We start from the raw sequence: 16,171 nt of genomic DNA, 5'->3' as shown, positions 1-16,171 counted from the left end.
TGTCTTAAAATGTAAAGTTTTCACAAATCATAATTTCAGTCAATTCTGCTCCTCATCTAGATAATAAAATACACAATTTTAGTAGGTAAGGCATCAAGGACATTGGCCAAAGGTCAGCCTACAGTGTTATTAAAGCAGGTTATAACATGTTGTAATACAAAATGTCATAAAATATCCACATTTTAGTTTAGCCCTTTCACTATGCTCGGAGTTGTACTCTGAATGCTCTTACTGAAACATGCTGGTGACATCAAAGAGAAAATGAGCAGATATATCAGGGAGGTGATTTTGTGTGTTTGTCAGCTGTTTGTGTGGAGTTGTTCTTTATGTTCACCTCAAATCAACCTGAGTGTCATTTCTCTTTAGTTCTAATCTCACTGCTGAGCTGCACAACAAACCAAGGTCAGTAACCTTCTTCTGTCAGTTTAAACCTGAGAAATGCTCACTGATATGACCTGATTGGGTTCATGTTTCAAAATGGCGCTTACATACAAAACTGAAACAAGTGAATAAGCAAAATACATTTCACAACCATAATAGTTAGGAGAAAATTGCTGTAAAGCAGGGAATTGATTTTTCATTTTAACCCTCATAGCTCGTCTGACTGTGAGTCCCAGCAACTCTCAGTTCTTTGAATATGACTTTGTGTCTCTGAGCTGTGAGGAGGACGACAGCTCTGCTGGATGGACTCTGAGGAGAAACACAAGCACAGAAACCAGAGCTGAATGTGAGGAGTGGGGAACGCCAACTAGTTTAGCTCATCCTTCCTGCATTGTCACTTACATCATCCTATTAGACAATGGAGTTTACTGGTGTGAGTCCAGAGAGGGTCCCATCAGTAACATGGTTAACCTGACAGTCACTGGTAAGCTGAGTGTGTGGAGTTAGTGTTGATGAAGCTGTGTGTAAATGGATGAAATGCTGTAGTTTGTCTCTGTGTTGAGGTGGATCAGTGATCCTGCAGAGTCCTGTCCTCCCTGTGATGGAGGGAGATGACGTCACTCTGCTCTGTAAAACAAAGACCACTCCCTCCAACCTCCCAGCTGCTTTCTATAAAGATGGCTCCCTCATCAGGAAGCAGCCTATAGGTCACATGACCATCCAGCATGTTTCCAGGTCTGATGAAGGCCTCTACAAGTGTGACATCAGCGGTCATGGAGAGTCTCCATCCAGTTGGATCACTGTCACAGGTGACACACTCACCTGTCTGTGTTTCTGCAGGTTTCAACATTCACAATGTGACGACAACTTAATGAGTGTGTTTGCTTCATTTTAGGCAAACACACCACAACACCTCCACCTACATCCACACCTCCACCTACATCCACCTCTCCTCCTGGTTCCACCTTCATCGCTCTTCCTCCTGTTCTCTCTGTGTTGACATGTGTTGTATCAGTCTGTGTTGTGGTTCTACTGGTGTTACTGGTTCTGCTGGTGAGACAGTGTGTTCACAGAAAACCTGAAGGTGAGACTCAGACTTCCTGATCTTACAAGATTGGGTTTGCTGAATGATTTAAAAAAAATACTATTTTTACTTTGTTGGATTGACATTCTTTTCCCATTGAAGTAATTGCACGTTGTTGAAAATTACAAACATAGAAATGGGTTCCAAAATAATTTCTTCATGCAAGTAAGAGTAATGACAGTTGTTAAATTTTATTATTTCAGCTATACAACAAGAAGCTGCAAATGATAACTCCACAGATGACATCACATATAGTGACATCAAATCATCACATCATCAGCAAAGGGCAATCAAACAACTCAGAGGTAAAATTGTGTCTTTCTGTCACATAATATGGGTGGTAGTTGTGAAATAATTGTTTCTGCCCGACCTTGTGAAGATAGATTTGGGAACCACAAAGATGCTGCAGAGGAAAAGGTAAGTCCTGAGTAGGTCTGATCTGGGCAATTAATAGCTATGCCTTGCCGGGATAATAAGCTGGCAAAGAAGGTGATAGAAGCCACTGACATCAAGGCAAGAAAGCTCCTGAACATGCATGGAGGTTTCACCCCAAATCCTGAGACTCTATGCTAAGCGGAAGGAAAGAGGGAGGAAAGGAAGGACTAGTGAGTGTCAGAACCACTATTCAGGATGAGAGAACAAACATCCATGAGTTGTTATTATATAAAATTTTAGTTAATATGAAATGTATAGATAGACATGCTGAACAGACTAAATGTCTTTTTGATATAATGATTTATTTTGTCTTCTCTAAAGTCCGCATTGTAAAACCAAAGAAGCAACTTCCTGTTGCACCAGTTAGCGTGACAATGTTTCTCACTGCTGTGCGTTGCGGTTTGGCTAAAATAATTCTTGGTGAAGTGCAACATTTTGCATTACCAGAAGATAGCAGCTTTGTAGTTGTTGACCTTTTTCACACTTGACCTCTTTCTAGTCAACTGTTGTTTCACAGCAGAGTTTTAAGGAATTAGCAAAAACATAAAACCTAAAGTCTATCATTTCATTGCAGTTGTTGTTGTTGTTGAACTAATTTACATGTTTTATTCGGCAGACATTGATACAGCTGTGGTGTACTCAGCAGTGAGAACTGAAGATGTCACTTATGGACAAATAGCCATCAACCCAAAGATGATCAGAGGTACAGCTGCTCTTTGTCTTTAAGTCTGAACAGAGTAAAAACCAAAAGAGTAAATGTCCTCACGTTTCTATTCTAATTTAGCAGTCTCATTCATTTGGCAGTCTCAGATAATCAGATAGCAACAATTCAATGTTATATACACAGTGCCAGATGACAACAGTTGCCTGAAGGCACTTTATATTGTAAGGTAAAGATTCTACAACAAACAGAGAAAACCTCAACAATCAGATGACCCCCTATGATCAAGTGCTTTGGTGACAGTGCGAAGAAAAACTTTGAACAGGAGTTTTAACATCTGGCAGAAGAAAGCTCAGGGAGGGGCAGCCATCTGCAGTAACCAGCTGGGGGTGAGGAGAGGAAGACAGGACAAAGACACACAAAATACAAACCACGTGGTTGTGGTTCCACCACCACCAAATATGAAAGTCAGGCGAGCAGAAACCCAAACGCGTACAGCAACATGAGAGCAAGTGTGGGATGCTCAGATAGCAGCTACTATTTATAACCTTACCACATAATGGAACTGGCCACCAAACAAGCAATTAGTTATGAAATACTGAACAAGGAATTTATTCTCCTACAAATCTGTGGGTTCTAGGCTTGTTTTGTGAATTTTATGATTGATTAAGACACAGGTAAAGTCGTAGTAAAACTTTAAACCAGAGCCAGGCGTCGTCTACTCTTGACTGAAGTAGTCCACCAGTCCAACCACTGACGTCCAGCTGCTGGTCTCTAACTGGTCCCCCCCAGCACCTCACACCAGAGGACATCCATATGTTGACTATTTTTATATGCTTCATATATTTTTTCTAACCAAATTATACTCAAACTTTAAGAGAAAACGCATATTTTTTTTAAAAAAATTGAAATGCAATTGGTCATTTAGAAATGTAAGTACATTTTTGACACTAATACCTTTAATAGTATTTGATATCTTTGCATTATTAAAAACAAACAAACAAAGAAAAAAGTTTTGTTGTGACACTTTTGTTGTGTAGTTCTGTGGGTTTCACTGAGGTATCAATGGAAAATTTAACTTGTTTACTTGTGGCTAACTGATGCACATCTCTCTTCACTGCAGGAAACAAACACGATACAGGAAACAGGCATCATTTGATACTGTGAACTGCACAGCAGAGCTTCAGTGCAGGGTGTGTCTGTTTGAGACTGAAACACTTTATGTCCATGGCCACTCAGAACCCAACCAGCAGCAGGTGACATGGTGCAAATGTTCATGAAGTGTTTAATCTTGTATAAAATGTGAGAATTGGCAGTAGTTTCAACATTAATTTTTGCCATTTTTCTCATTTTGTAATGTAATGTAATGTTTTGTAATGGCATAGATTCAACCACAGATCACCTTGCATGAGCCACATGTCAGGTGTGGTCAAACCTGTGTCATAAGTGAGAAACAAGTTTCAAACTGATTCAGATTAGGCCCCTTTTGTCTTGGTACTCCCTTTTATTAGCAAGATGAATTTCTATTTAATATGAGGGCGATTAAAAAAAAAAAAAAAGCAGACTGAATGTATCAAATGTTATTTTTTGATATTTAATTTTGTCTTTTCTAGAGTCTTGAATGTAAAACCAAAGCAGCAACTTCACTACAGTATGTTCTACTTTGATGAATAATAGGTTTCATGCTGTGAGAACATGTTTGCTTTGTGCTTTGTGGTGAAGTGCATCAGTTTGTAGAAACGGAAAATAAAAGCTCTGTGGTCGTTCACCTTTTTTGCACAAACACCCACGGGTTCATTCTGGTCAACTGTTAGTTCACAACAGAAGTGTTAAGCAGTGGAAAAAAATAACCCTATGGTGTACAGTACTATTACGGTTTCTCCTGTGAAAGTAAGTTGCATGATTCATTCTGCAGACATTGATCCAGCTGCAGTGTATTCAGCTGTGAGAACAGAAGTCAGTTATGGACAATTAGCCATCAGACCAGAGGTACAGCTGCTCAACTAAGCAGTTTACAGTCTTTAATATAAGCTAAACACTTCCTCACTCAAGCTCACAGTGTAAAATAAAATTAGGTAAACTTAGTAAGAAAAGTGATAGCTTAATCACACCCAGATTTGAGTTTTGTGAATTTCATGGTTGATTTGAAACACATCTAAACTGCTGACAGTATTTGAAGATGCTGATATGAGTAAACATATTAGTATATCTTCTGAAAGCAGTAACTTTAATGGTGAAAAAAAATGTGCTTATTGATGACTCTGATCTGGTGTCTTTGCAGTATTGATAAACTTTAGTTCTTATTTTGTTGTCACGTAGTTCTGTGGGTTTCACTGAGTGGTTGGATGGAAAATTTGACTTTTTTGGCTGTAGCTAAGTGCAAGAAACAAACACTAAACTGCAACTGCAGACTAGAGACAACAGTACTATCTTTCACTAACCATATATTTGAGAGAAAAGCTTCAGAACCGGATGTGTCTGTTTGAGACCGAAAGCACACTCTCAAAGACCAATGAGTAGCATGAGACATGGTAAATTTAAAAAAAAAAATTAAATTGTTGAATTTCTCCAGCAGTTTAAAGAAAATTTGTTTTCTTTTTTTTTTTTTTTCTTTTTAAACGGTTTCAAAATCAGTATTTCAAGTTTGTCTGATGGTCAGACTAAAAAAAGCTATTTCGGCATGTTAGACTGGACACCAGAAAATAATCACAGATATTTCACAGCTTTGTTTTTTGTTTTGTTTTTTAACCTTGGGGTAGAGGAAAATAAACTTGGTGCTGTCAGTAGATCATTACTGTCAGCTGACCTCACTTTTTATTGTACTTGTGCAATAAAAAGTGAGCCATTTCCGTGAAAAGGGAAAGACCATCTCTGAATTGAGGAGGGGGCCTAAGGGTACATCTTTCGCCATCTTACAATGCTGTGATTGCAGCCATTCCCCAACTCTCTGTGAATGGTACTCATGGCCATTGATCAGTGGGTTTTGGTCAGTGGTTGTGGATCAATGGTCATGAGAATTTGCATAATTATGATTAAGGAACTGACCTCCCAGCCCATTGTTCCTTCAGTAGGCTGGTTTCAATCATTATGCAAATGTACTGTTTATAAGATTTGGGGAAACCTGCAGTCAGCTGAGACTGAAGAAGTCACTTGGATGAGTGATGAAACGTTTCTCCCACAAAACGCTACGTCCAGATGAACAGAATCAACTTTTGGAGATTTACTTTCCTGGATGATTGAGAATGCATCAAGTTACTTGTACAAAGCAACACATTCTGCAACACATTCATAGCATCACAGCCAGAACTTTACCATGTGAGATTTTTATTAAAGGTTTTTAGTTTTTTGAACCACAACCTCATGTACATGTGATCACATCTCATGAACCAGCACTGAGCCCTCCTGATAAACCACTCAGTGAAGCATGAAATAGCCATGACTTACATTTAGGGGTGGGCGATATAAACGATATACGATAGAAACGATATAAATTTGGCCAACGATAGAGATTTTGACTATATCGCTCTATCGCGATAGCGCATGTTGATGATGTCATCAAGCTGCGCCTGTTTTGGTCGAAAGCATCGCAGCGGCTAAAATCATTATCATCTGCAAATTATGGCGAGCGACAGTCATAGCAAAAAGATGAAGCACTTTTGAAATATGGGGAAAGCGAAAAACTGCGCTTCCTCCACTTCTGTAACATTGATTCATTAATGTTGAATTCTCTCGCAGCTGTTCTAGTCCCATGTTGTTGCAGTATATTAATAGCTAACCTTGTATTGTGGATGAATAATCTCAGTAGTTCTCCTGACTGAAGTTTGGCCCGTGTATAGCATTCTGCTATGCTAATGATAAGTGTATGGTATCTGTCAGAACATGGTATGAAATGTTTAGGTGGAAACTAGCGAGCTAACCTCCTGTTAACTTCTAACTCCATTAAATTTAATAAATTCTGTTTTCATGGATGCGTGGATGTAAAACTTAATTGTTACACCCGATAAAGCAGCAACGCTGATGATTAAATTAAAGAATTTAGACCGTTTTAACTCTTAGTGTTCGTTTGACTTTGGGACCTGAAGCGGACGGAGTTTTGGACCCAGATTACTCCGCGAAGCTCCTCACTACAGCAGCCGCAATGCTCTGACAATCCATCAAGCAGTGCGGCTTACCAAAGTTGTACTAAAACATTTTTTAACAGATTTCTGCACGCCCAAATCGGTTCGAGGTCAGTAAGCACAACCAGAATTCATACATAAGGCACACTCTCGATTTTTGAGAAAATTAATGGATTTTAAGTGTGCCTTATAGTGTGGAAAATACGTTATACAGAAGAAAATAATATATTGTGATATATATCGTTACCGCACATGCTTCAAATTATATCGCGATATGAATTTTAGGCCATATCGCCCAGCCCTACTCACATTTCAAGTCTCCTATCTACTAATTATACTGAGTATTACGGTTTGCTGGCCTGTTGCCTTGGGGGTTGTGGTCCGGCGTGGCTCAAGCCTCTTATGTCGTAGGGGCTCCGCCAGGCTTCTGATGGTTCTTCGGGGTCTGGGGTTTGTCACACACACACACACACACACACACCAAAATTGTATATTTGCTTGTGTACACACATCTACATCTGCTGTCTATCAGCACAAAAAAGACACAGAATGTTAAATTTAAGGACAATACTTTGTCATTAAATTTTTCCCCTACCCCCCTTTTTGTCTTCTATTTCTCAGCTTTCTTATCTTTCACCAATCCCCTGGATCAGATAGGGAGTAACACAGCACAACATCCACTAGACAATAATATGAACAATAAAGTAAAGTCAATAAATAAATAAAAGAACATGAACAATAGGCCCCACAGGGAATCTTTGTTTTAAATCAGTACCATCAAAAATTTTACATTTGGGTATGACACATAGTTGAAAAACTCATGAAGTGATAAAGAGAAGCTAACACTTAACAGTTCACTGATGAAGCCTGAAACTGGATTTTTACTTATCTGGCTAACTGTAGCAGGGCTCGCAAAATCGCTAGCCCGACGTCCCGGGGCAAGCAATTTTTCCAGTCGGGCTACCAAAATCTATCTCAGCCCTGCCCGTCAGGCTATCATAGGAAAATATATGTCAGTGCTTTTGCATTCTTTCGAAAATGTCACTGTCAACTGTCAATATGTGACATGTTGAAATCGCGTTTGAATTTGCGCTTGTTTTTTGCTTTCACTTTGCGATCGCGCGAACGGTGTGTAGAGAGCGGCAGCAGTGATTGGTGAGTGACGATTAATTGCGCACCAATTCCTCTGGCATGGTCTTATCACTCATTAGCTTACTATTTAAACGTGACAAGTGAAATCTCCCACAGCAAGCTTAAACATGTGAGAGGTTGATTGCGCAGAGAATTGCTGACCGTTATGCAAGTGCGTGTGTAAAAGCAGCAGGATTTACGCCGGTATTTTAGTTCTGCTCAGCCAAATAAGACAGGTCAGGGTGAAGAAGGGACAGCCAAAGAAAAGCTTACCACAAAACGGAAAAGTTATGACAAATCAGACTATGAGGCAAAAAAAAGGGCAGCTTTTTTGGTTTCATGGACAAAAGAATTTCTGTGGCTGGAATATGACAAGCTAAATAACATGATGTTCTGCCGGGTGTGTTGTGAGTTTCATTCAATTTCTGAGTCGACAAGTGCCTTTGTTACTGGGACCAGTAATTTTAAGAAAGACCCCATCAGAAATGCAAGAAATGCATTATTGCCCAGTCTGCAATATCTTTCCCAGAACAAACAGCAATCGCAAAAAACATACTAAAAATAAACCAAGCACAAGAAGAAGTCCTGAAAAAGCTGTTTAGAACAGCGTACTATGTTGCAAAGAGTGAACTACCACTGGCAAAATTTAGCAGTCTTTGCAAACTTCAAAAAGCAAATGTCCTAGATCTTGGTTCCACTTACCTCTTACCAGTGACTCCAGTGGAAATTGTAAATGAACAAAAATAAATCCGTTACAATATTATACTTTAATGTATAATATTGTAACAGAAACAAAACAGGAAACAAAACATAAAAAAATTGCTCTCTTTTTTATTCGGGCTACTTAAATTTATTTTGGGCTACCAAAAACTGAAGAGTGCCGGCCCGAAGGGCTTCCAGGGATTTAGAAATTTTGCGAGCCTTGTGTAGAGTAAACCCTGAGTTTACGGAATTGCAAATATGGTTGACATTTTACCGAGGCATATCGCCTCTGTAACGTAAATGTTACACCGCTGAAATGATGGGCCAATTCATCTCCCGTGCAACATATTTATTTTTACAGAAAACTGTAAAGACAGAAAAATGTATGATTAATCAGTTCTTTCGGCGCGCGGGCCGTACGCTGCCTCTTCACCACTGACACTACTTCTTCTAGTGTCGACAACATTACTTTATACAAGTAACTTATACAGTTTCATATTCATATGCACCACTTTTATAAACTGGTTAAATCACAAAAATACATTTTACTATACGCATGAATAACATAGGGAACTCTCATTACAGTTTTATCTTGTTTTTACTTCTGTTTTAATCTATTTATGAACCTGTCTTATTAACTGTATTTATTCAACTCTATCCCTTTCAAATAAACATTTTTCTTAATATATTTCTATAGCATTCACTCTTCATGAACTAAACATAAAACAACTTACATTTCTCTTATTGTGCAAAACATATTAAGTGTAGCTTTAACCCAACAATATACCTGCAATGAACTCACAAGCTTTAGGTACAGTCTAACACTAGGATCGGCACAGGCTAACAACTGGACCAACTTGGAAATTAGATCTTTAGCTTAACATTCGCCACAAACAAAACATTTATCATTAATCGCCACTGCTGTCTGTCACTTTTAGAACCTCTGTTTTATATTACCAACCACCCAGCTTACCTGTAAAGACAGAAAAATGTATGATTAATCAGTTCTTTCGGCGCGCGGGCCGTACGCTGCCTCTTCACCACTGACACTACTTCTTCTAGTGTAGCGTTAGCTACCGATGAGTACAGGACTGAGCGCCCTCTGCTGGTGGAACTTATACAACAGTAAAACTGACATTACAGTGGCCTTAATAAAATAAAATGTCTCTGAGCATCAAATAAAATGGGGGGCTACTATTTTCATGTCTCTGTCTTTAACATAGTGCCACATAAAGGTAAACATAACGATATACTCAGTAGGTCAGTTTATAATGTGTTTTGAGTTCAGAAACACAAGCATGTCAGTTCTTCAGGGCTCTGCTCTGCAGGTCGTCCATGCAGTGAATATTATGTAATATATATTATATTTGCAAATTTAAAAAAAAAAAGGGTTTTTTTTTACCTGTCCCATTTGGCTCTTTTGCCATCAGAATTATTGTCTAAAGGCGAAGAAAGATGCCCAACGGATTTACTTTACCAAATTGACCATCCCAGCCTTGCCGTAATGGTCTATTTGATTCACCTTTTATTGTTTATTTTATTTATTTTTTATTTTCACTTGCTAGATACGGGACAGACTTGAATGAGGAAAAGAAAAGGGAGAAAGGGAGAGGGGGAAAAACAATGGAGAAGAGGGACGGGGATAAAGGGCGAAAAAAACAAAAACCAACTAAATAAGCAGACAAAAAAATACATATATCAATCACCTGGATCACCTGTTGAGAAAGAAAAAAGAAAACAAGCAGAAGAAAACGAGAGCAATACAATAAACAACATCACGATGATCTATGGGAATATAACAATAAATACTAAATATTAAACATTATTGTGCAGCACGTAATATCGACAGCGCACAGTGTGCTTTGAGGTAGGAGCCAAAAAGGGTGTAGTTTGTGTGTGTGAGCACCTGTGTGTACACCTGTGAGCATGAACGCGCTTGTTTTTAAAAGGTTCCTTCATGTAATGATCTGCTAGAGGGTGTGGGGAGCCACAGCCCCGTCCTCCAGGGCATGAAGCAGGTATGGAGGAGATCAAGACTCCAGACATCCAGAGGCCCTCAGAACACAAGAGACCAAGGAAGACCAACAGAGGGGCAGCCGCGCCACTATCCCAGAAAGAGCTGAGGAGAGTCCCAGATGAGGGGTCACTCAGCAGCCGCGGAGCAGAAGCCAGGGGGGGTTGCAGTGACGTGCCCGTGAGCTCCGCCGGCAGCCAGCTGTGCCAGAGTGACCGAGCCCCAGGCCGAGAGGCCGAGGGCACCCCACCCCCAAAGTGGCCCCAGCGAGCCCCAGGCTCCAGGCCCCGATAAGCAGCCACCAAGGAGTGAGCCGGTGTGTACCTGGACGCCCATCCCCAGACACCAAGAACCACCAATGCACCAATGTCTGAGGGCATCTGCCACTGGCAGGGGAAGTGGTGGGGGGAGATAGGCCTCCATACCTTAGAGGGCCTGAGATGTCCCCAGAGAGGTGGCGTCTGACACCCAACCTGACATATAGACACAGACATACAGGCACATACAGATACAAACATCCATTCCCACCCTCATGCTCTCATATGCAATTACTCAACACTCAACCAACGTGGAGACAGACATAGAGAGACACTGTACACACAATCACACTCCCCAAGCGTACTCTAAGAACCGGGTCTAGGTGCCTTTGCCCCTGGAGGGGGAAACTGCACCCAGACCCAGGTGGTGTTACCCTTTTCCCTGGGATGGGGAGAAGCAGACTGCCCCGACTCCGCAGCAGCAGGGAGGCCCCACATTCCAGACCCCAGTCGGACGGCCAACTCCTCCTCCTGGCCCCCCGCTCCAGCAGGTCGCAGAGAACGGGGGTGTGTGAAGACTCCAAACCTCCCTCCGCCCGCTCATATGTAGTGTTGATGCATGTGTGTTCTAAGGTGCATTTAAAACCCAGGAGGGCATGGAGCTACCTGCCAGAGAGCAGCAGGTAAGCGCATAGCCCCTCCTGATAGCCCTCAATGTCTACGTGTATTTAAAATTGAAAGGTGGGCAACGACGCCAGGGGTGAGGTGTACACCCTGATGGTAATTTGGAGTCCGTGTAGCGTGCCCACCCCCAATATCCTATATGTATGTGTTATGAGAGTGTGAGTAATGTGAATGTCTAAGTTGTGAGATAAAATTGAGGCACAGGCAGCCAGAAGAGGACAGAAGGGGGGGGGATGCCTCCCCTGCACCCTGGTGACACACCTTTACCCCAAGGCCCTGCATGTGTGGGTGATTGTGGTGGAGCAGGAAGAGGGAGGCAGCTGGAGATGGGGAGGGAAGGAAGGGAGGGGCAAGTGACCCCTCCCTGGGGCCAGCTCCCCCCACTGACCCCAGTAGGCACCCCCATACTCTGCAACCCACCAGGGAAAGGGGGCCCAGGCCCATCCGGACCGGGGCCCAGTACAGCAGCGCCGCCCGGCCCCACAGAGCTCGGGACAGCCCACCCGACCCCACCACAGAGAAAACTGCACCCACCCCGTCATCCACTCATCTTCCAGACTACACAAGACAATAGACGCCCAGTTTGAGATCTTCCTCCACCTCTCCTGTATCTCCCCCTCCTGCAAAGTGAGTTCCTGAAGAAAGGAGAGCTCCTGCAAGGTGTAACAACCTCCCCCACCAGTTGGAGAGCCCCCCAGGTGGCTCGATGCACCGGCGGCACCCTGCTCCAGGGCTGGGCCCCCATACACCCACCCGCCCACAACCCCAGCAACACACCAACCAGGATCCAAGCCCCCGAGGCCCGGCCAGGGCCCCAACCCAGAGACGGAGCACCCCCAGAACTTCACGCCCGTCCCGGACCCACCCAGGGGCAGCCAGGCTACCAGGTCAGTAACCCACGTCCGTCAGCACAGACCCTCCCCTAGCCCCGCTGCACGCAGCCACGAGGAAACCGTCACCTGAGAGCCAACAGAGCCCTTAATAGGCCATGACCGCTACCCAGGGTTGAGTCCCCCAAGGAAGATGCTCCTGGGGAACCCCCCGACGCCCTAAGCCTGTCCCTACCCCCACACCAATCACAACAGCGAAGGTGGGACCAAACTATGACCCCCCACCCCCACTAGGTGATGGAGCTGATCAAAGGAGCCCAGAGCAATTGATCTGATGTGGTGGCAGAGGCTGTATCAAGACTAATGTAATCTAATAGATAATTTCTATATTGGTTAGAATTAAGATTATTTTTATTTTTCCAGTTCATGAGGACTGTTTTCTTGGCTATGCATAGGGCAGTGAAAACCATATGGGCTATATTCTTTTCTGTAGTGACATTATCTAAGCTGCCCAACAAACACACTAGAGGGGAGGTTGGAATGTTACATTTCAGACACTTCAATAAGTCTGCACATATCTCGCGCCAAAACTTCTGAACTGGTGGACAGAACCAAAGAGCGTGGATATAATTGTCCGGTGAATTGGTTTGGCAGTGTGAGCAGTTGTTGGTAGACGTAAAGCCCATCTTGAACATCCGATGACCTGTATAGTGCACTCTATGTAGTATTTTGTATTGAATTAATTGAAGACTGGGATTTCTGATTAGATGAAAGGTTTTTAAGCAAATCTGAGACCAGAAGTTTTGGTCTAAGTTAACTGATAAATCTGCTTCCCATTTTGCAATAGGAAGTGATATTGATTCATCTGTTTTAGAAAGCATTCTGTATATTTTGGATAGTAATTTGGGGGTTTTAAGAGTAAGAAATTGAACCACATTTGGTGGTGTTTGTAGTTCAACTTGACCCGGTTTAAATTTCTTTTTTTACTATGGATTTAATTTGTTGATATTCTAAAAATCTTTTCTTGTTGATCCCATATTGTGTAACTAGTCTGTCAAATGGAATAAATTCTGTTCATTCTAATATATGTTCTAAGCATTTGATTCCTTTACCACTCCAATCTGAAAAGTTTATCATATTATTGTTTTGTAATATGTAACTAGTCTGTCAAATGAAATAAATTCTGTTTCTGTTTTTTGTTTTTTCTTAAGATTTCACCAGTGTTCAATGAGCCCACTCCACCATCTTTTGGGGTAGTTGTTTAATACTGTAAAACTGATTATTGTAATAACACAGTAAGTATTATGTAATATACCATACAATGTATATTTGTAATTCATTCTTGAGCAAATGCTGAACTGAAATTATGAACAGACCATAAAATCAGGAGCCTCTATCAGCCTTATCATCATCCCTGCTGTCTCATCATCTTCATCTGACAGTACATATAATTTGTGAACGTTATTTAGATGACCAAGTACATCTGCAGTGAAACTACTAAAACTTTTTATAGAATAAATACCATAACACAGGCATTTTTTTCTTATAAAAATCAGTTTAAGTCTTGTTCCTGTCATGATCCTTTCAATAATATAAAGAAACACAAAACACTGAGTCTGACTTCTTTATATTATTCTATGTTTTTGTTTATTCTGTTATGTTTTTTGTTTAGGTTTGCTATGTGTTAGGGTTTTGTTTTATACTGTGTTCCCTCTGTCTGTCTTTGGTGTTACTGTGTCTGCTCGTGAGTCTGTCTGTTAAGTTCAGTGTCTTGTCTGGTTCTCTATGCCTGTTAGTTTCCTGTTTTATTCTAAATTCTCTGTCTCATTTTGAGTGTGTTCAGTTTACCTTCCCCTGTCTCGTCAGCCGTGATTTCTCCCAGGTGTGTTCCTCTCCCCCAACTCGTCAAACGTATGACGCATGGTCAGGCTCCCTCTGCTTCACTTATCGACGCGCAGGGTACCCCCCTCGCGTCGAGAATTGACGTGCAGGGTCCTCTCATTGAATACTATAGAGCTCCCTTAACATTGCTTATTGAGGACAAGAGATTGCCGTGGAAGAGCCTGTTGTCCGTATATTTATACATTTCCAAAATCACATTGTAGTGACGTATACAGAACACAATAAATTATATAATGTAAGCAACTACCTGAGAAACAGCAGATACAGCAGATAAATGAATTATAGGCTGTTACTTTTGTATCGTTTATTGCATTTATGGAGGGAGTGATGTATGCTGGGTAATGGCACAGCTAGCGACTGGGTGACTTTATTCACCCGCTTCGGCTGTTATCAGTCCATACAATGGGCGTTATTAGCACAAATCAGTCCCATAGATATGGGCCATCTCCTGCTAGATTGTTCAGAAGGTTGTTCTCATCCATCCAGATGGAGGATCACTAACAGGAGCGTGGAAGACTCCAGAATTCACTCTGGCTGGAATCCGGTGGATACAGCAGTGTGTACAGGTAAGACCATTTAAACGGACAGCATTTATAGAATGACTATTAAAAGTCAGCGAGTGTCAATAATGTTAATGTGGTTATGTTAGTAATACACCGAGTGCTAATATAACAGCTTTAAGATGCATTTGTAGATATTATTACGTGTTTTACCGTCTTTATGGTGCTAGCTTAAAGTTACGGTGTAAACGTTAGCTTATATTGGAGGAAAGCTGTTACTGGTTAAACGATGTTAGCACAGAAATATTAGCTTCTGTCATGACTGATGAAGTTACTAGTTAATAAAGTTTCCAGTAAAGTGTTTAATCGCAGCCACAGATTGACAGCAAATATCTCGATTAGCTTCAATGCATCTATAATAAATATGTGCAAGTTTCAGTGCTTCGTTTAAACTGTATGACACTTATACTGACCCAGGGTCAGTGTAAAATACAATCCTAGCTGTGTGAACAAAGCCTGGCTCCTTTAATCCTGCATGACAAACCTCAGGATGCAGGTTATTATTACTCTTTCCTGCTGGCACACCTGTCACACCTGAGAGTCAGCTAGAAGCAGACTGCCAGACTCTGTAATACTGCAAATGATCAGTGACTCAGGTTAACACTAAACTTTAAACGGTACCTCTGTGTCTCTCTGTGTGTGCTGAACATTTAGGATTGAGTCAGGCTGCATCAGCTGAAGCTGTTATTTGTATATATCAGTATTTTTTTAATTCAGGTGTGGGGAAAATACGTAAGACTGCAGTGAAGCGATGCACCAGATTAATCCCTGGCCAAAGGTATTGTACTTAAATCAGACTACTGATCCAGCCACATCAGCCTTTTGTGAGGTCTGTTTAAAGTAGACTTAAAATGAACTCCAGGTTCCTGAGAGGTGGACTGTGAGCACAGAAACACATGTTCATACATACAGCTGCAGCAAACTTACATTAATTTTAAATAGATTTGTTACTCTGATGTCTGTCTCTGTGTTAGTCCTCTGACAGACTGGTGACCTGTCCAGGTGTGCTCTACCTATGACTACTGGGACAGGCTCTAGCCTCTGTAATAGAAATTTTCTGTTATTCTCATTTAAAGTATTTAAGTGCTTATGCATATGCTTAGTTGTGACACTGTTACTGTTCAGTGAAAGTTTCTAAAACTAGATGAACTTACTTCAGCGTCAGCAGTTTGAGAAAACAACTCCCTTTACAGGTGCTGATAAGGCCAAGGGCACAAAACAGCATAACCATTGATCGGTTAGGTTTCATAGCGAGACACGTGAAGTGTGGTAGGATCAGTTTAACTTCCTCCCTCTTCCTTGGAATGCATAAAGGAGTGGGAGCACCACTTCTGTGGCAGCGCTGACTGTGAACTGTGATGTTTGATGTGTGTTGGCTCTCCTGTGCGCAGTAATAAATAGCTTGATCACAG

The 16,171-nt window shown here is 41.5% G+C and overlaps 1 protein-coding gene across 2 annotated transcripts in view; it reads left to right on the top strand.

The window, feature by feature from the left end:
- The window catches only part of LOC146389872 (low affinity immunoglobulin gamma Fc region receptor III-like), a 136,235-nt gene that overhangs the window by 63,740 nt on the left and 56,324 nt on the right, over positions 1 to 16,171 (top strand). The window contains exons 5-6 of one of the 2 annotated variants that reach the window (XM_084913378.1): positions 1,277 to 1,465; positions 1,669 to 1,770. In XM_084913378.1, the coding sequence (XP_084769504.1) occupies positions 1,277 to 1,465; positions 1,669 to 1,770 (291 nt within the window). The remainder of the gene's footprint in view (positions 1 to 1,276; positions 1,466 to 1,668; positions 1,771 to 16,171) is intronic. The other variant, XM_084913385.1, reaches the window with a different exon arrangement.

Source organism: Perissodus microlepis, chromosome 3 (genome assembly GCF_051167445.1).
Source record: "Perissodus microlepis isolate ML-2025 ecotype Zambia chromosome 3, ASM5116744v1, whole genome shotgun sequence".
NCBI classification, from domain to species: domain Eukaryota; kingdom Metazoa; phylum Chordata; class Actinopteri; order Cichliformes; family Cichlidae; genus Perissodus; species Perissodus microlepis.
Note: the sequence above shows the minus strand (reverse complement) of the source record. Positions and strands in the feature narration are given on the sequence as shown.